Here is a 19,523-nt window from a genome sequence, read left to right as displayed (position 1 = left end):
CCTTATATCTGACTCAACTTTAGATCAGAGGGACATGTTACAGAGCCCTACACAGTATATACCTATAAAATAAAAATATGTTTTATTTCTATATATAAAATATTTAATTACCTGGTAGCATCTGATTGTTGGGGAGTTGGGACCTGTCATTTTATAGCTATTGGATTGTTTCCTATAGGTTTTTCTCCTGGTTTTGGTATCTTCTTGTTAACATTTAAATGTTGAGGCCCTTTCAAGCACAAACTTTTCCTCCTCCCTTACATTTTAGTCATTCCTTCCTCTCTACAGTCAGCTCTTTTTAGAGACAGATTGAGTTTTATGTTTCTGATTTGACCAGGCACCAAATTAAGATCAGCACATGGCTTGGGGTTCAGGGAGAGGCATCAGGTATTGAATCATCTGTATGACTGGCAGGTAAAGTCACTCCCCCAAAAGGCAACCTGTCTTCCCCAGAGGGTGGGTCAAAGCTTTCATTACAAAATATTGGCCATTTTCTTCCGTTACTTAAATGATCATCTCCCCTCCCACATACACTCTGAAAGATAATTTCCAGAAGTCTAGTTATTTCAAATCTGTTTAAAATTCACAGGAGAAAACAATGCCTGCCATATTTAAAGCAAATACACATCCTGAAAAGCTGCTGCAACCAGTCCAGTGGGTTTTTTCCTAATTTTATTTATTTGAAATATGTTGATACATACATAAATATGCATGAATTAATATTAATCCATATATTTTGAGTAGATTTTTCATTACAGAATATTAAAAAAAAAATCATATTCTTAGTACCACACTAGTCTCATTCCCCAGTTAAGAGAGCAACAACAAACTTGCCAAAGCTAGGAAAAGTTTCTAAATGAGCTAGGAATCAAATTTTGCAGTTTTACTTCTGGTAGCTGAAGCATGTCACAATTTTCTCCAAAACCAGCACTTACCAGGGCTGTTCCACAGGTCAGATATGCTATATGGTACAGTTCAATCTGAGCCCTATTAATATGGGAGTGATGGCAAAGGGGCAGGGGGGTGTTAGCCACCTCCTTCTGTCCATCACTTTAGGCAGTAGATACTTGTAGCTAATGAGAGATTGCCAAGGGCTAAGAATAGCTTTGTTGCCTTTACAGCCATGGGAATTCCCACTCTTCCCAGAAAGAGAATTATCATTACAGGGATCTGTTAATACACCAATCCCACAAGCATCCCTGAACCATGATGTTTCCCTCATAGATATTTCAGGGAAGTATAATTCAGCTTTTACCCCACTCAGGATGACTAATGGGCCGACTGCAGCTTCACTGTTACAAGGCAGGCATAGGGATTTCAAGAGGCTGCTCAGATTTATTGCAAAGATTTCAAACCATGGGGGAAAAAAACAAAGGAGCATCATCACACAAAACTATTGCTAGTGATTGGTTCATACTTAATTTTCAAGATTGTTCAAGCATTATTTTTTTAATGTATGAAAAAAAAATACTATTAAAGACTTTTTAAAAATATCCATATCATTGGTATCACCATCTTCAAACTACCATGACCAGTCACATAAGCATGCTTCTGTTTCTTTAGGTGCAAAATTCTGCTGCAAAGTTGGGCTAAAAGGTTAATTTCTCCAATGCCTTAGTATTTGATTCTACATGGGATTATGCAGGAGCGAAAAAAAAAGGAGAATAAAATTGTTTCCCTTTTTTTTTTTTCTCCTATGTAAGCAGGTTTTGCAAGTAATTTAGAGAAATATTATTAACAAGAGAACAGGGGATCCCTGAGATAGTACTTTTTAGTTAATTGCAGTCCACATGGAAAAAAAAAAATCTTTGGGAACTATTATGCTAAACTGTTATATTAGTTAAGGGCCAGGACAATTTTTTCAAACCTAGAGCCACAAATACCTGTGAAGTAGTCAATTGACAATGAGGGTGCATCTGTCATCACATAAGGTACTTGAACTTTTTTTGCACTAGGGCTATATGAGAGTACATATATATCAGAAATACTAAATTTATCTCAATCCAAGATAACCAGACATTTCAGAAATGGTACATCCATTCATAGGATAGGAGCACAAGTGTCTTTTCTTAACTTCATGTGTCAGTACAGTTTTGGATGATGATTTCTGGCCTTACAGAGGCAGAGAGATATTTTTTTACTGTGTCAGAAAGTAGAAACCCAGCTGTGCCCCAGAAGAGATACCCAGCAAACTGCACAAGCATTAGCAGGTGTCCATGCTAACAAGGAGTTAACCTGCAACCAGGACACAACAGTATAGCAAACAAGAAGCCAAAGCTGTCAACAACTTCATGGTTCTGTTCATCCACAGGCCTGCTTCAGAATCATCCAACAGCTAAATATTCAGTAAAAGCTGTGAAAAATATCAACTGTCCTGTACAAAAATGTGTGGAAAGTGTGTCCTAATTAGCCAACATTTCTGTTATTTTACTCCCTTCTTGATGAAGGATTATAAAAATCAATGTTTAAGCGTATTGTGACTACAGCTATAAAATTACCAGTGTAATCTTGAAGGGTAGTTCTCCAATTAACCTGAAAGCTTCAAAGGAATGGAGCTGATGTGAAGACTGCCATCCCCATATTTTAGATGCTCCAAATCTGTGTTGATGATTTAGCTTTATTAATAAATTATTGTTGTTTCACTCATATATTTATGCATTTGTGATCGCCAAAATGTGGCAAAATCAGTTTCATTAAAAACTGAAGAAGGAGGTAGTGAATGGGAGGACCATAAAGAAGGATTTCCTGGCTACCAGTCACATCTCTTTAGGTTTTTTTTTTTCCTTTAATTTGAAAACTCTTTGTGCAGCATTTGAAACAATGAAATCAATATTCATATTCATTGAAATAGCTAACTAGTAAGAGATACATATAGTTTGTGTACTTTTTTTTTGCATGAGGTCAATAGGTTAATTACACAAGTAAAAACTAAATCCTCTAGAGACCACTGAAGTGTATAAATAAACAGAGTATTCTGCAAAGTGTATTTAACGTCCATGCAATTTATTCCTTTCCATTCGGTGGTATTGCTGAAAGAGCAGTGGGGATTTTAGCAGCAATTTTCTGTGCTTTCTGCTTGAGAAAGTCTGCAGCCTCAGTCATTTGCATTTGAAGTTGATTAGAATGAAGTTAGAGTGCTCACATTTTTTTTAACAGCTTCTGAGAGTGTTTAGCTCAGGGGCAGGGAGAAGAAAAACAAATATTCTTTACAAATATTTTGTCTTGAAAGCATTTCCCTAAAAGTACAACTCTGTGTGTGTGGTCAAATGGAAAAGGCATACTCAGGACTACTGACAGATGTATCTCCAGACATCCGGTAGTTAATGAATGCAGCCCTTGATAGAAGCTGTTCTGATCTGAACATCACTTAATAAGTCTACCTGTGAATTGGAAAGGGTAGAGGCTTGCTGAGAAATAGAGATGTCAACTGTATGATGAGAAACCAAGGTTAAAAACCATATTAAAACATGACTGCTTTCCAGGGGATATTTGTCCATTTAAACCAAATGTATTCTCAAAGTACAGTATAACACAGGCTGTATTTTCTTACTGATAACAGCAATGGTGCTTAAAATATGCTGGCACTGACATTCATTGTAGTTTCAGTCTGCTCTAGGAAGCACCTACACTAAACTTAGGTCTTCTGTGTTGTCAGGAGAGTGTTAGTAAGGTAATACTTCAAGCTTAATTAATTTGCTGTACAGGAAGCCCACAGTTAAGCAAGTGCTCATTCAACAAATGCCATATTTCGGGTTTTTTTCTTTGAAAAGATCCCACATAGAAACACAAATGTTTTCAGGTGAAAGAACATAAACCCATGTCTAGTTCATACAAGGAATTTACAGACTTCTAGATTAACATACTATCCAGGCCAAAGTAGCAAGGGCTCTCTGCGTAGAGAAACTCAAGAAAATTCAGCTTCTCTCCAGTTAATTCCTTTAGTACTAGGCATGTTCAAAGCATCTCAGCTGACAAAGATATTTTCAGTAGTAAGAAATGTAGATAATGATTGCTCTTGGAAATTAGATTTGTTATTGTAAGTGCTTTAATTCTGAAAATTTCCCCCTCCCCCTTTTTTTATCCTGTGGGATGACATTGCAAATCAGAGCTTTATCTTTTCCCTGGCATTTTTTCTGACTCCTGTGTCACAAGAGTCATCGCTTGAATTGTTACTGCAGTTATCTTAGTAAATTTTACCTTATCAGAAAGACAAAAAGTGAAATTTCATGTTTTAAAAGGGTCTGAGCACTGGTAATGTGGTGCCCTGCAAGTATAGTATCTCACTTTTTTAGGCATCAAATATGGAATAACACTATTTCACAAATCACCTTCTGAGGAACACTGAATCACTCTTGGCATACTAAAGTATAACCTACCACTAAAAGAGACTTCCCTGCATTATAAATTTCTTTTATCTGTATGAATTTATCATAAAGCATTTGCATTTTCTGCATTCGATACATTTTCAGCCATCAGACACCTATCATGACTGATTCCTGTGCAATTTCGAAGGTGGGGGTAGTTCTTCCACTTCTGTGGCACTTCTGCCAAGGCATCCGGGGCCGCTTTTCCCCCGTCCCCACCGAACCACAGTGCGACCCTGGGGCGACGGCTAGGACCCAGCCCAGCCCTAGGACCCAGCCCAGCCCTAGGACCCAGCCCAGCACTAGGACCCAGCCCAGCACTAGGACCCAGCCCCGGCAGGACATCAGCTTCCACAAACTGACACCCTGTTGCAGGAGCTGCATTAGCAGCTGCCCTGTGCCACCCCTGGCGGCGCCGTGGGCGGGAGGATCCCAACGGCCCCTGGGCTGTTCCCGCCGGGCAGCGGGACAGACGCGTCCCGAGGCCTCAGGGGCTGCGGGGGGACCAGCGCTGTTCCGCTTCTCCGTGGCCGGGGGCGCGGTGGCTGCCCCCGGCTCCACAGGCTCGTCTCAGCCTTCCGCAGGGCCTGGCGCAGCGCGAGTTTCGCTCGGCCCCAGCAGAACAGTTGCCAAGTGCCAGCGCGCCCGGAGCGCAGCGCCCGGCGCCGCGGCACAGCGCGCCCCTCCGCGCCGGGCAGGCGGGCAAGGAGGGGGGGGCCCGCGCCCCCCGCCAGCCTGTGCAACGCCCGGGCCGGGCCGGGCTGCCGCGCCCCCCCATCTCCGTCCCCATCCCGGCCGCTCCGCGGGTGCCGGGCGCTAGTTCCGCTCTTTTCCGCGCCGGCGTGCGAGGCGGCGAGCGGAGCCCCGCGGGGGCAGAGCCCGGCGCGCACCGGGGCCGGGGCTCAGGCGTTCCCGCTCCGCTCCCTTCTCCGCGGCGCCAGCAGAACGCTTGGACTTTGGGATCTGCTCATCCTCAGTGCCGGGGGAGGTGCGGATCTGCCTGCTGGGCCAGCAGCCCTGGGGTACAGCTCAAGGTTCGGCTGCCCGTGGTCTGCCACGGCCAAAACAAGAGCAAAAGAAAGTCCCCCTTGCTGCCCCCTGTGCTGGAATTCTTCCCTTCCAGGCACAGCCCAAAGGAGCAGCATTTCCAGCCGAGATGAGGAGGGACTCCTCTGCCTGTGCTAGAGCCAGGTGAGATTGCCTCTGACTGCCTCCTGTCCGCTTCTCCTAAGCGCTGCTGCAAAGGGGTGAGCTGGCCCTGGAAGAGCTGCTGAAGAGAGCAGCTTCCTCGTCCTGGAGCAGGGAGAGCAGTCTCAGGAGAGGGAAGGGGCAGAGGAGGGCTCCTTCAGCCTGCCTCAGCCAAGACACTCCTCTGACAGGAACTGAGCCTTCAGCGGGATGCAGGCCATTGGAATGGAACAGTGACTGGGAAATGCTGAATGACTGCAGCCATGGGGGAGCCAGAAAACCTGCCATCCAACTGCTTTAGGTGAGTCGGCCCTGGCCATGGGGTCTCTGGCCCTGGCCATGGGGTCTCCGGCCCTGGCCATGGGGTCTCCGGCCCTGACCATGGGGTCTCTGGCAGAGCCAGCACTTGACAGCAGTCCAGTGACCGCATTAGGCTGCGTGCCACCACCCCCCACTCCCTGAAACTTCAAAGCAATATTTAAGGGCAACTTTCCCTCCCTGGCGATTCCTGGCTCCGTGTTACGCTGCAGCCAGCGACAGGTATCTGCAGCCTCAAAGCTCTGCTGCATTTAACAGCCTCGAGGTGAACTTCTGCTCTTGGACTGCAGCATGTTTAGATGCTCCAGCTGGTACAATTGCTTCCCTAGGAGCCTATAATGATGCATCTACCTGGCCCATCAAAGTGTGCAAGTAACTTGCAGAATCTGCTTTCTATCTTAGGTGGAAAATGAAGAGTTGGACATCTCATGTGGTCCTCAGTTCTGCTGTACAAGACTCCCAGTATGGAAGTGATGGCTTGTGTGCTTCTCTCAGCAAAAGCTATTTACTGTCTGTTGGATGACTCTTTTGTTCATGTTGATGAGCATCAGTCAGGTAAGACAGATGGTTTGATCCATATTGTCTTGTTCAAAGGGAAAGAGTGCAATCTTTTGTGTTAAGATACCACGTCTTCAAATCTCTGTGTTTGCACAGGGAAATTATCCAAAGCAGGACTATGGTGATTACGGCCAATACTTGGAGTCCTGCTTCTTTGCAGGTATGGAACTCCTCCATCTTGAGCAAGTCCATAGATTTCTCTAACATGAACCCTATTTGGGTCCTGGAATTCCTCAGGTGCATTTAACAAGTGACTTGTAAAACATTTTACAGATGTGAAATTGTCCTGAGTTCAATCAAAGTGGTAGATGATTGAAACTGAAACCAGGAAGATTCTGTGTGCCTTTTAATTGCTTAGGAGTGAAAACTCTTCCCGTGAGAAACCAGAATTAAGGGTGTCTCTTGGTCTGAAGTTTTATTTCCTGCAACGTTAGCAGGACAGAGCTATTTCAGTTCACCTCTTGAATCTTGGAATATGGACAGTTTTATCTGATCAAAGTTACTGAAATGACTTTTAAAACTATATAGAGTATAAAATAAGTTTTTGAAAAATTAAAATAAGCAGCTAAAAATAGATTTTACTTTGTATGTTACAACTGACCAGTTCTTCAAAAGGATATTTTTTACTTCGAAGGTGTTTGCATGTTGAAAGTTGAAATTGAATCGATATTTGGTTTTGGCTTTTTTATAAAACTGAATTGATCTTTAAATAATTAATAATACCTGTGCTATCGGAACACAGCAATTGACTTCTGAAATCCTGTATTATCATCATAACAGTGTTATTGAACATATGCAATACCTTGAACAATATATCATAATTTCTATTCAATAAAATAACAGTGAATTTATTAAATAAAAAGAAGGGTAGACTAAGTTTTTCTGGCAGCAGGATCAAGTCTTTTAGTCAGATCTATTAAAAAAACCAGAAGACTCCTGATTAAAGGACAAGTAATGATACTAGGCACAATTTAGCATTTGGCTAGTACCAAATAAAGCAAACTGAACTGCTGCTTCTTTGTCACTCTACTAATAAAAATAATTATTGCAATTGTTGATCTTTTAAAATGTTCTTAAAAGAGGCCCAGCATACTTAAATCTCTGCTAAAGGAACCAGAAATCAAATGAAGTTAATAACGATACCTTAAAGGCATCTAATTTTCCTCACTGTGTACATGGCAAAGAATTGGATTGAGAGATGGATTCTGCTAAAAATATCCTTACACAGAGTGAGCACAATTCATACAGTATCAGTTCACCCACCCTTTTAAAATCCCCCTGTGTAAAACGTGCAGGAAGCACAAGCAAAAGCTGAGGAAGGAAATACTAAAGCCTTGAGAAACAGCTCTATCGTGTGCTGGTGTGAGGACACCGTTGGTTTGAAGGCACAGGGGCTGGGCTGAACTTGCTGACAGCACTGGCATCCTGAAACTGCTCTGGGCATCATCAGTGGGGCTGCTGCACGTCAGGAGTTGCGTGTATGGAGCTGAAGTTTCTGAGCCCATCAGCTCAGAAGAGGTTCCCTAGAACTGACCCAGTGAAATGATGAGACTGCAAATAAGACAAAGCACGTTCCTGGCCAGCTTCTAAGCCCTCCTGCTGGGGAGGCCAGACCCCTTTTGCCAGGGACCTGATGAGAAGGCTGAGCTTTTTGAAGTGCTCCTGTCGAGCTGTCTGTGTAACCCAGGAGTGGCTCTTCAAACCCTTTTGCACGAGGCAGCTGCGTTAGGGAAGGGAATCAATACCATCCCTCTGCTGTCCCAGGAGACTGGGTTTCCATGAGACATGAACACTGAAACCCAAATGCTCTTTTAAATTCCACGTTTTTAAGGATGTCCTTCCTAACCAGCTTTGCAGAAAGAGTTCACTGTACAGCTGGGGAAGGGCTGAAGTGCTGTGGGAAAGGACTCAGGTTCCAGAGCTGGTGGAGGACTGTCTGCACCCACGCTGCACCCACGTAATCTGGGAGGGTGGGCAGGGGCCGCTTCAGCACACGCTTGCTGTGCCAGCCGAGCCCCTGGCCCAAAGCATCTCCCCCAGGCCCGTGCCGCCGGTTTCCCCGGTCCCGGGTCAGGAGCGAGCGGGTAGTAACTCCCCGGCGAGGTGCGGCGCTGGGTCAGCTCTGCCCGGGGCTGGCCGGGCGCTGCCGCACGGGCCTCGCTCGCGTCCCGCCGTTGCCACGGGAACGTGTGTGTCCGGTGCTTCATTGCCAACGGCAGCAGCCCGGCTGGTGGCCGTGCTCCGGCGTGTGAGTGTCCCCACGCCGCCCCGGGAGCGGGAGGGGGGAGATTCCGGTGCCCAAGGCCGTGTTTTTGGGGCGGTGGCCGCGTTCCGGAGGTGCGGCCTCGGGAGGGGCGGGGGCTGGAGCGGTTGGGGTGAGTGTGGGTGGGGGTGTGGGGTGTGAGCTGGGTCCCGCCCGAACTGTGTCAGGCCCTGGTGCTCACCCTGCTGCCGGGTAGGCTTCCCTGCAAGGAGGCGCTGTGTTTGGGAGGGAGGGAGGGCGGGATTTCAGGGGGGAGGCTGCCTAAGGAGCGAAGAGGGGGCTCTCGTGCCGGGCTAGAGGAGGCGGCAGCATTTTGTGTCGGGGCCTGTCCCCTCCTGCTGCACCCCCCCTCCAGCTGCCCCGCTGTGCTCCCCATCAGAGCAGACTTCCCAGGCCAAGGTCTGCCCCCCCATGGGATGCAGCTGTGGCCGCATCCAGGCCCTGGGGCAGGAGTGGAGGGGATGGAGGCTGCTGGTGCTGCCCTCCTCTTCTTGTTCACGGGCTTTTGGGTGTTTGGACCTTAAACCTCAGTGTTGCAACGTGTAAATGAGGGTGTCAGTGCCTGAAGGGTGGGAGGAACTGGGTGAAGTGTCTATGACACCTCAGGGTTACTGCAGTGCTGAGTAGGACAGCAGTAAGCCAGGAAATAGGGCCTGTTGTCTGTTCTGGCAGCCAGGAATGTGTGTGTGTGTGCTGGGTAAGTGGGTAAGAGGCTGGAGCCTGCCCAGGTGAGGCTGGGGGTGATGCTCCTGCTGCTGCTTTTGGCTGTTTGCCTGTCTCCAGTTTGGTATCTTTTCAATTCAACTGCCGTTTGTTTTGCCAGAGATTCAAACTCCCTTGTGAGAACTGGGCAGGGATGCGCGGAACTCTTGTTGAGAAGGTGTTTGCAGGTTGAGATTAGAAGAGTTTGACTTGGATTGGGGTTTGCGGGAGCATTTTGGGTGAGCTGGGTGATAGCAGAGCTCTGTGGGTGACAGCAGTGGTCAGGATGTGGACACAGCACAGCTGTGCACGGTGAATTGATGCCACAGAAGCTGGGATGTGGTTCAGAAAGGGAGAGAGGATGGCTTTCAGGGATGCTGGCAGTGCCCCATGTTCCAGCTTGGGTGTGTGGTTCATGGGTAGATGACCAAATCCTTGTGTGGCAGCAGAGCCGTGGCTGCTGTGCACATGCAGAGAGCCCCTGGGCAGCGCGGACTTGTTTGCCTCGTGCTTTTAGCTGCAGGCTGCTGTGGGTCCAAGCGTTTGCTTTGGGTAGGGTAAGATACTGCCCGTGGAAACAGCCTGATAGCCTGTGTCTGCCTATGAGTTCCATGAGCTTTGGCTCAGATCCTGACAGGATCCACTACAGAATGGCAGCGCTTCGCTAACGTGCTCCTCGGCCCAGCAGAGCCAGCTCTGACCCCGCTGAGGCCACTTGCTCCCGACCTGGGGACCCGGTAATAGTCCTTTTGGCTCCTGCTTTTTGCACTCCGAGGTCTCTCTCTGTGTGGAAGCTCTGATGTGTTGCCAACCACACTGAAACGTAGTCCCGATGCAGGAAAAAGAGTAAATAGTGGGGGGGAAGGGTTGATGCAAGTTGGGAAGCCCAAGATAGCAGAGATGAGGTGCTGGGAGAGGGAAAGTAGTGCTCTAAGTGCTGACATCGGGAGCTGTGGCTCTAAATTCACAGCACGTGGAGCTCTGGCAGGCCCGTGGAAGGGAGCCTGGTCCTCCTTGCCCGCCTCGCCATCAGCTGAGAGCTTGAGTTTATGAAAAGAAGGAAGGGGAAGGTGTAACACGAGGCTCCTGTTAATTATCTCTGCCGTGGTGGAGCTTTTACAATAAATTGTGGGATGGCAGTACCGAAGTGATAAAAAGACGAGAGGGGCTGGAGTATAAAGGTGCCAGGTGAGGCTTCCTGGGGAGCAAGGCTTGATTTAGAAAGCTCTCAGCCACTTAGTGGTAGGCTGGAGGGGCAAGAGCCCTGGAAGTCCTGGAAATTCTTCTCCTTTCCTGGCTCCCGTGAGATGCTGTTTATATGGTAATTGCAGCTAAGCAGGTGATTTCTAAGCAAGAAACATGATCCTGCTACTTAAGCCTGAACAGGGCAAGATGGTTTAGGTGAGGAAAAGTGTTCAGGAGCATCCTGATTCTCCCTTTTAGCAGATCTCCTCTCTGGCTCTCCCAGCAAAGTGCAATAGAAAGGCAAATGAACCGGTTACTCTGGAGAGAGGTGCCTTATTGCTGCTGAAGGAGGAGGATTTAGTGTGTATAGTGAAGCAGGATTCAGCCACCCGTCTGCACTCCTGCAAGAGGAGTTGCTTGCAGTGTAGGGTGGGGCAGGCAGGAGGCACTTGAGGCTCTGACATCGCTTGGAGGGTGCTGGAGCTGGTGGGAAGCAGAACGTGGGGACTGCTGAGTGTCAGAGCCTGTTGCTTGCGGTTTGCATGTGGGTGCCAGGCTGTGCGGAGAGCCGGGCTGGGGGTCAGGAGATGCCGGCAAGGCAGCGAGCTGGTTGAACTGGGCTCTGAGCTGTCACCAAGCGGCATCTCCCCCGCGCCCGTGCCGCCGGTTTCCCCGGTCCCGGGGCAGGAGCGAGCGGGTAGTAACTCCCCGGCGAGGTGCGGCGCTGGGTCAGCTCTGCCCGGGGCTGGCCGGGCGCTGCCGCACGGGCCTCGCTCGCGTCCCGCCGTTGCCACGGGAACGTGTGTGTCCGTTGCTTCATTGCCAGCGGCAGCAGCCCGGCTGGTGGCCGCGCTCCGGCGTGTGAGTGTCCCCGCGCCCCCCGGGAGCGGGAGGGGGGGATAGCGGTGCCCAAGGCCGTGTTTTTGGGGCGGTGGCCGCGTTCCGGAGGTGCGGCCTCGGGAGGGGCGGGGGCGGGCGGAGCGCCGGGGCTGGGGGCTGGAGCGGTTGGGGTGAGTGGCACAGCGTGCCCGGGGTGGGGGTGTGGGGTGTGAGCTGGGTCCCGCCCGAACTGTGTCCGGCCCTGGTGCTCACCCTGCTGCCGGGTAGGCTTCCCTGCAAGGAGGCGCTGTGTTTGGGAGGGAGGGAGGGCGGGATTTCAGGGGCGGGGCTGCCTAAGGAGCCAAGGGGGGGCTCTCGTGCCGGGCTAGAGGAGGCGGCAGCATTTTGTGTCGGGGCCTGTCCCCTCCTGCTGCACCCCCCCCTCCAGCTGCCCCGCTGTGCTCCCCATCAGAGCAGACTTCCCAGGCCAAGGTCTGCCCCCCCATGGGATGCAGCTGTGGCCGCATCCAGGCCCTGGGGCAGGAGTGGAGGGGATGGAGGCTGCTGGTGCTGCCCTCCTCTTCTTGTTCACGGGCTTTTGGGTGTTTGGACCTTAAACCTCAGTGTTGCAATGAGGGTGTCAGTGCCTGAAGGGTGGGAGGAACTGGGTGAAGTGTCTATGACACCTCAGGGTTACTGCAGTGCTGAGTAGGACAGCAGTAAGCCAGGAAATAGGGCCTGTTGTCTGTTCTGGCAGCCAGGAATGTGTGTGTGTGTGCTGGGTAAGTGGGTAAGAGGCTGGAGCCTGCCCAGGTGAGGCTGGGGGTGATGCTCCTGCTGCTGCTTTTGGCTGTTTGCCTGTCTCCAGTTTGGTATCTTTTCAATTCAACTGCCGTTTGTTTTGCCAGAGATTCAAACTCCCTTGGGAGAACTGGGCAGGGATGTGCGGAACTCTTGTTGAGAAGGTGTTTGCAGGTTGAGATTAGAAGAGTTTGACTTGGATTGGGGTTTGCGGGAGCATTTTGGGTGAGCTGGGTGATAGCAGAGCTCTGTGGGTGACAGCAGTGGTCAGGATGTGGACACAGCACAGCTGTGCACCGTGAATTGATGCTGCTGTGGGCCCAAGCGTTTGCTTTGGGTAGGGTATGATACTGCCCATGGAAACAGCCTGATAGCCTGTGTCTGCCTATGAGTTCCATGAGCTTTGGCTCAGATCTTGACAGGAGCCACTACAGAATGGCAGTGCTTGGCTGTGTGTGATGGAGATGGAGAGGTGGTTGTCAGGCTGTTGACTGGGCCATGGACCTAAAAGCCGTCCATGGAGCGGTCAACCCGCATTCCTTGTGGGGGGTGGGGGGGTGCTGGAGAAGAACTGCCGTTAGGATCAAGTCTTTAGCAGCCCTGCTTGCACAGACGTGGTGTTTGTGTTTGAGCTGATTGCTGTTGTTCCTTTAATGGCTTCATGGTTTTCTTTCTGCTGTTACAGCCTCGAATGCCTGTAGAGAGCCTCGAGTGTGAGTGTTAATAAGTGAAAATTAGGGCCCTTGTTCTCCTGGGAGAAATGCTCTTGGGGGCTGTGGGAATTTCATGCCTGGAAGGAGTCATATTTGCTGGATAATTTCTGTAGCTCAAACCAACTGACTGAGCCTGGAGACTCTAGTTCTTCATCAGAGCATTGAACTCCGTGCTGCGTTAGTTAGAAACAGGGCAAAGCTCCTGGCACGGGGGGTGGGCGTTGGGCTGGCGAAGTGGGAAGGGGTCTGGTCTGATCTTGTTCACGCTCGGGGCAGCCGCGGTCCCTGGGCTGGAGGTTGGTGTAATAACCCTGAGCAGGTGATAAGGTCGGGCACAAAGTCGCCTGGGGTCAGCTGCTCTTCCTGGATTTTCAAAGTGCCATTGTTGCTCCTTCCAGATTAGCTGAGACATGGCTACCAAAAACGTTCGTCGATCTAGTGAGCTTTCTACAATATTACAACGGAGAGTAGTAACAGCTCCAAAGAAGAAGTATGTAAATGTAAGTACCTGCTGTGGCCAGATAGGAGCTGTGGTAAGGCTGGAAACCTGCCCTGTGTCCCTCCTCTGCCTGCCCCTCCTGTTTAGCCACACTGTGAAGGTACACACCACCACCCCATCTCTTTGCTGCCATACTTGTGTTGGAGGTGGCCATCAAGGTGCAGTGGGAGATGGAATGTGGGCTGAAAGTCCAGAGTCTTGTCTGAATGTGCTGCTGGAACCCAGTTAATGGGATGTCCTGGGCAGTGCACTGGAGTAGCTGAAGCATTGGGGTGCTTCTACCCATCCTCTTGGTGAGGGCAGCAGTATCTTCTGTCACGGAAGCATCCTTGCAGGCGCTGCTCTGACCATCCCTGCCCTCCCAGCAGCTGGGGATGTGGTGGGGCTGCTCAGACTCTGCCTGAAGACTTGAGAGACGTGTCCAGTCCCAGCTAGAATGGGGTCCAAACCAGTTCTGTCATGAGTGTCATCCTGGGTTGAGCGCAGATCCAGCCCTTGAAACAGCTGTGGAGTTGGGGCAGTTCCTCCTTCCCATCCATGAACGTGGGGCAGTTCCTCCTCCCCATCCATGAATGTGCCTTTTGCTGGCCAAGGCTCCCTTTCCTGGATATAACCTCATGGAGGAGGTATCTCTGTATGCTTCTGTGGAGGGGGCTGTGAGGCCAGAACAGAGAGAAAACAAGGGCTAATTAAAAAGGTAACTAAAGCTTGGACCCAGCCAGCTCCACCTCGGTCTTGGCACAGCGCTGCTTTTCTGCTCTCCTGTGATTCAGCCGGCAGTGACATCTCCACACGCCGGCTGGTTGTGAGCATTGTGCGAGGATGGAGTTAGGGGGTTTCTGATGACTCCTCCCCACTCCTTTCAAAGGTCACTGCCTGAATCCTGCAATGCTAAAGGGGAAACAAATGCCCGAAGAGCAGAAATCCTCAAACGTGTCACATCAGAGGACGAAGGAGAAGCGCAGGGGACAGAGCCGCTTGGTTAGAGCGCATGTTCCGCTCTCCATCATTCAGTGACTGATGTTAAATATTTCAGCGGGGAACTTTGGGGACTTCCAGGACTATCCTAGTGGCTGTGGTGACAAATGGTTTATCAGTGGTGCTTGAACAAGAAAAGCCTTTCTGAAGAGAGGTGTTTCTGCAGCTCTTGTTGGTGTTTTGTGTTTCAGTGGACACCCTCTGCCTTCCTGGAGAAGTCTGTCACCAAGGCGCAGAGGCTGGCCAGCACCCGGGAGCTGAGGCGGTCCCGGATTCTCCCGCCTCTAGATACGAGTGAAAGCTCCTGTGATGAGGTAGACCTTTTCCTGCCCTTTTCCTTGCCGTTTGATGTGATGTTTGAAGGAGGTGTGTGCTGGTGGCAGGCTTGCCCCCAGCTTCTCTAAATACCTCGGTGACAAGGTCCTCCTGTCCTTTGAAACCGCTGCTGCTGGTCGAGTTCCTTCTGTTGGGGAAAAGGGAAAACATATTTCCCCCCGGGACGATGTTGAAGCGACATCTGGTGCTAATCCAGGATCAATAACCCCCGACCAAGTTCTGCTGGAGTTGAGTTGCTATCACCAGAGGGATGGTACTGGGGGAAGGCTGGGGTGGGACACAAGGGCAGGCTCTTGCCATTTTCTATCCTCCCTCTGAACTAACCTCCTCCTTCCTTGCTTTGGTGTAGTCACAGCAAACCCTCAGGGCCGTGACACCCTCAGCAGTGGCAGAGTCGACCTTGGAAGGCCGTAGACCCTGCGGTACCTGCTCAGGGCTTAATGAAGCCGGAAGGAGGAGCGTGAGCCTTCAGAAGGGTGTGAGGGTTGCAGGCTTCAGGGTCTTGCCAGGGAAGTCCCCATGGGCAGAGTGGGGGATGGGATGTGTTTTATCTGGAGTAACACTTGCTTGGATGGGTGCTTAAAGCTGCTGCTTCCACAGGACCAGTGGGTATGACACTGCCCAGACAGGGGGTTACTGGCGAGGACAGTGAGAGACCCGTAAGGAACGGGTGAGGGATGGCCTGGGACAGCACGGGAGGTTGGGAACGTGTCAGATGAGTGCAGGCAGAACTGGCAGCGAGCTGCAGCTACTGGCTGCAGTGTCACCATGGTGTCTGAGGACAAGTGGGAGACCTGCCTCTGTCTTTCGGGTGGGCACAGTGCAGCTGGAAGAGGGGAGACAAGGCTGGGAGGACTTATCTCTGAGGAATGCCTCTGCCTGGGGGACAGGGCAATGGCTGTCTGGCTCCTTGCTGAATCAGCCCAGGGCTGGGAATAGCATGCTTGACTCTGGTAGGGCTGTCCCCGTGCCTCCCGCCTGTGGGCCTGAGAGCACCAGCTTCAGGAAGACACCCAGTCACTTCTGGAAACTTCAGAGACGTTATCAAGGCATCGGCTGTGCCACAGTGTGCAGCAGAGAGAGCAGAGCTGTCCCCTGCCTCCCCCAGGTGCTGGGCTGAGGTGAAAGGGAAGTCAGAGGTTAGATGTGCAGCGAGAGCTCTCAGGGCCTGGGAGGAGCTGGAAGAGGCTGCGCCGAGGGCAGGGCTGGAATTGTTGGTGCCCTTCAGTACCTGTCAGGGATCTGTCAGGAATAGCTTGGGTATGGAGCAGAGCCGGCTCGGGGCTGGGGAGGTGGATCAGCTTTTGGAGGGTTGGTGTCCCCAATCTTGTCCTTGAGATGCTGTGGAAAGGGGTGGGAAATCTCTGCCTCCCTTGATGTTAAAACAGTCATCTCGGTAAGGAGTTGTGAGGGCCTGGGACAGGCTGCCAGGGAGGGGGTTGAGTCGCCGTCCCGGGGTGTGTTTGAAAAAAGGGCAGATCAGGTACTATGGGATATGGTTTAGCACAGGACAGGATCAGTTGGACTCGATGATCTTAAAGGTCTTCTCCAACCTTGTGATTCTGTGATTTCACCAACGGCTGGTGGCAAAGTCCATCCAACAGTGTACCTGAGCATCCCCCACCAAGCTTCAAGTGGGGTCACTGGGATGGAGTTGGTGCCGCGGCATAACCGGGTGTGGAGCGGTGCTGGAAGCAGGTCCTTGATCTGCTGCAATCCCTTCCGTGGGATTACTCTGTTGTGGTGCTTCGGCATCAAGCTATCAGGTGACTTGGTCTGGTTCTGCCAGCTCACTGAGGAGGCAGCTGGATCAGCAGGGCGGTTTCCTCTCTGCAGGGTACCAGCCCTGTCCTAGTGGTGCTGCTGGAGGGAAAGGTCGTTACAGAAAGAAGTGCTGTTCCATTCCCAAAGGCTCCTGTTAGTGGTGGGAAGCAGCAGTTTTCCTTCCGCCGGGACTGAACGTACCGTGATTTGTTCCTTCCCCTCAGGATTACTCTCACCAGATCACCTGTGTCACAGACAAGGGACAGTTCATTGAGCGGATCCGAGCTAGTTGTGCCCGGGCATTCCTGGACTTCCCCCTCCACCTGAACTTCTCCACCTGTCCAGTCAAGTACAGCAGCCAGAAGACTCTGCTGGTTCGCAATCTTGGTAACCGGGAGGCCCACTACTCCATCAGCACTCAGAGGTAAGGGACCTCACTTCATTTGCCCAACAAAAGGTGTGGGGGGGTGTTTTTCTTCTCGAGCTCTAGAGCAGCAAGTTTCACTGCCAGGAGCTTGCTCCGACACGGGCTTCCCCCAGAGTCACAGTGTCCTTCAGGTGTCTCCAGGCACTCCAGCGTGGGATCCTCCACAGCTATAGATGGGATCTCTGCTCCCTGCCATCCATGAGCTGCAGGGGGACAGCCTGCTTCACCATGGTCTTCTCCACAGGCTGCAGGGGAATCTTTCTCTCTGGTGCCTGAAACACCTCCTCATCCCTCCCTGCTCCTTCTTCCCTGGCCTTGGTGTCTGCACAGTTCCTCACATCTTCTCACTTCTGGCTCTGGGGGCAAAAAGCAGTTTCTTGGTGGTTTTTTTCCCTCTAACTGTGATTCTGAGGCACTGTGACCATCCCTGATGGGCTCGGCCTTGGTCAGCAGCGACTCCAGCCTTGAGCTGTCTGGTGTTTGCTCTGTGGGGCTTCAGAGAGCTTCTGGTTGCTTCTTGCAGAAGCCACCCCTGCAGATCTCCCCCTTCTCCAGCAGAACCCAGCCATGCAAAGCCACAACACAGGTACAGGCACATGTGAGAGAGGAGGAGGACAGCAGTGGGGTAGAAGGGAATGAGAGATCCGTCTGAGCATGTAGAGGCCAGCTGATGGGCCTGTATCCTCTATGTTTTATCTGTGCAGGTTGAACTTCTGGTTTAGTTGATGCAACTTCTCTTTTCTGGCCTGAGCAAACTCAGGCTCTTGCCCATTCACAAACCAGCTCAGGTGCCACCGTTCCCCAGTCTGCTGTCCTGCTTGTGCCACTTGTCTTTGCCTCCCCTCTCTGGCACCAAGCGTAGAACTTTCTGCTCTCCCCATTAGGGTGCTTTTGCAGCCCATCTCCCATCCTTAACTGTTCCTCACAGTACTGAGAGCTCAGCTCGTGCATCTGGTCACATCCTGGTGATGTTCCCTGCCCGGTCATCGTTTGTGCGAGGACTTGGCTGTTTTCTGTTCTGCTTTTTGCTCCAGAGAGGAGCTTGTAAGTGAATCTGTGGGGCCAATTCAGCATCTTCGATAGCTTCCAGAAAACGTGGTGGCATTTTGGCCATGATTTGACTGCTTTTTCTTGAAAACACCCCAGCCAGCCACCCCAGCACTGCCCATTCTTCAGTGTGCTCTGTGCCTGCCCTCCCTGCGCAGGGCCGTGCCCAGCCCCTAACCGCAGCGCTTGGGAATAAAAATCCCAGGAGGATAAATCCAGTAAGTCTCTTCCCATTGCTCTTGTGGTTCAGGCAGGAGAATGAGTTTCTTCTCTGTGACATTGGCAGAGAGAAATGTCATTCCAATAGGTTTAAGATGAAAATGGTGTCTGGGAGCAGACAAGGCGCAGCGCTGCCTTTTCCTGCGGCGATGGACGTTGTGCTCTGCCGTGCTCCAGGGACAGAGAGGGTCGGTCTGGGATTAGATCCCTCTAGGAGTGTCCCCACCCAGCTCGGAAAGCTCGGGAGATGATCCTCCAAGGCAGAGCGCTCAGGGATCCCCTGTGGTACCCATACACTACAGGGAGGTGTGGGGATGCACAAAGACCACCCGAGGTTGTGAAATTAGGGCTGAGGTGCAGGAAAAGGGGGGAAGGGAAGGTTGGGCTTGGGAGGTGCTGAGTGTACCTGGGATTTTTCAGTGCAGTCTGGGATGCTTTGTCCTGAGAGACTGGGTTTGCTGGGATGGTTATGCTGCTTGACTTTGGCTGTTCTACTGCTGCCAAAAAGTAGCATGTGCAAAGGTTAAGCCTTTGGGTTTGGTGGGGTTTTCCCTGCTGTAGGTCTGGGTGGACAGGGTGGGGCATTTCAGGCCCCAGTAACTTTGCTGTCTGCCTTGGGGCTGGAGGTAGCTTTTAATGAACTAGGTTCTCCCAAACTCAACTGGTTTTAGGATGCCAATTAAGGCAGCAGTAGACCAAAGAAAGCTTGGCTGTTAGAAGATGAAGGTAGCCCGGGACTCACAGTATAGTGCAGCCTCCTTGCACGCTGCGTTTACTGAGCATGTGGCTGCAGGAGAGAAGCCGCGGTGGTGCTTTGAGGGCCTGTGTCACTGACTTGCCAGCTTCTTTCACTTGTCAGCTGCCTTTCTGCATTATGTCAGGAGTATGATGGCCCTTGGTATCCTCGTGGGACATAACTTGAGCCCACCTCTGTCAAGATGGGGAAGCTTGACCCCTGGTGAGAGTAAGCAAGCCCTAAATACCAAGGTAGATAATTATCAGAGTGCTTACAGGTCTAGTGTTGCTCTCTTGCTGAAGGGCCGTAATGGGCAAGATCTCAGCAGGTCCTGGTGTGAAGGGGTCTCCTGGGTTGGTGTGCCTAGATGAGGTTATAGGATCTGGGGAGTGCAAGGTGCCGCTGGGAGATCAGGACCTGTGAAACTTCAGACATTGTGCAACAAAGCAAGCGTACAGCTGGATGTAGTAAAAGCATGCCAGGAGCAAAGGAGCTCTTAACCCCCCCTCCAAACCTTCTCTCCTGTCTTTCAGGAGTAGCAGGTTTATAGGTGGCAGAAAAAAACCTGATGTCCCAGGGACATCAGGGTCAAGCTGTGCATGCAAA

The 19,523-nt window shown here is 51.0% G+C and overlaps 1 protein-coding gene across 1 annotated transcript in view; it reads right to left on the bottom strand.

Moving 5' to 3' along the window:
• LOC311204358 (nischarin-like) overlaps positions 1 to 15,494 on the bottom strand; it is a gene marked incomplete at both ends in the record, with an annotated part of 104,668 nt that extends 89,174 nt beyond the window's left edge. Inside the window, 1 exon segment of the mRNA XM_084280788.1 lies at positions 15,477 to 15,494. Within this exon segment, the coding sequence (XP_084136914.1) occupies positions 15,477 to 15,494 (18 nt within the window).
• Between the last annotated feature and the right edge of the window lie 4,029 nt (positions 15,495 to 19,523).

The sequence above is a fragment of the Gallinula chloropus genome (assembly GCF_964237585.1).
Source record: "Gallinula chloropus genome assembly, contig: HAP1_SCAFFOLD_244, whole genome shotgun sequence".
NCBI classification, from domain to species: domain Eukaryota; kingdom Metazoa; phylum Chordata; class Aves; order Gruiformes; family Rallidae; genus Gallinula; species Gallinula chloropus.
The sequence above is the reverse complement of the archived record's forward strand: the minus strand, read 5'-3'. Positions and strand labels throughout refer to the sequence as shown.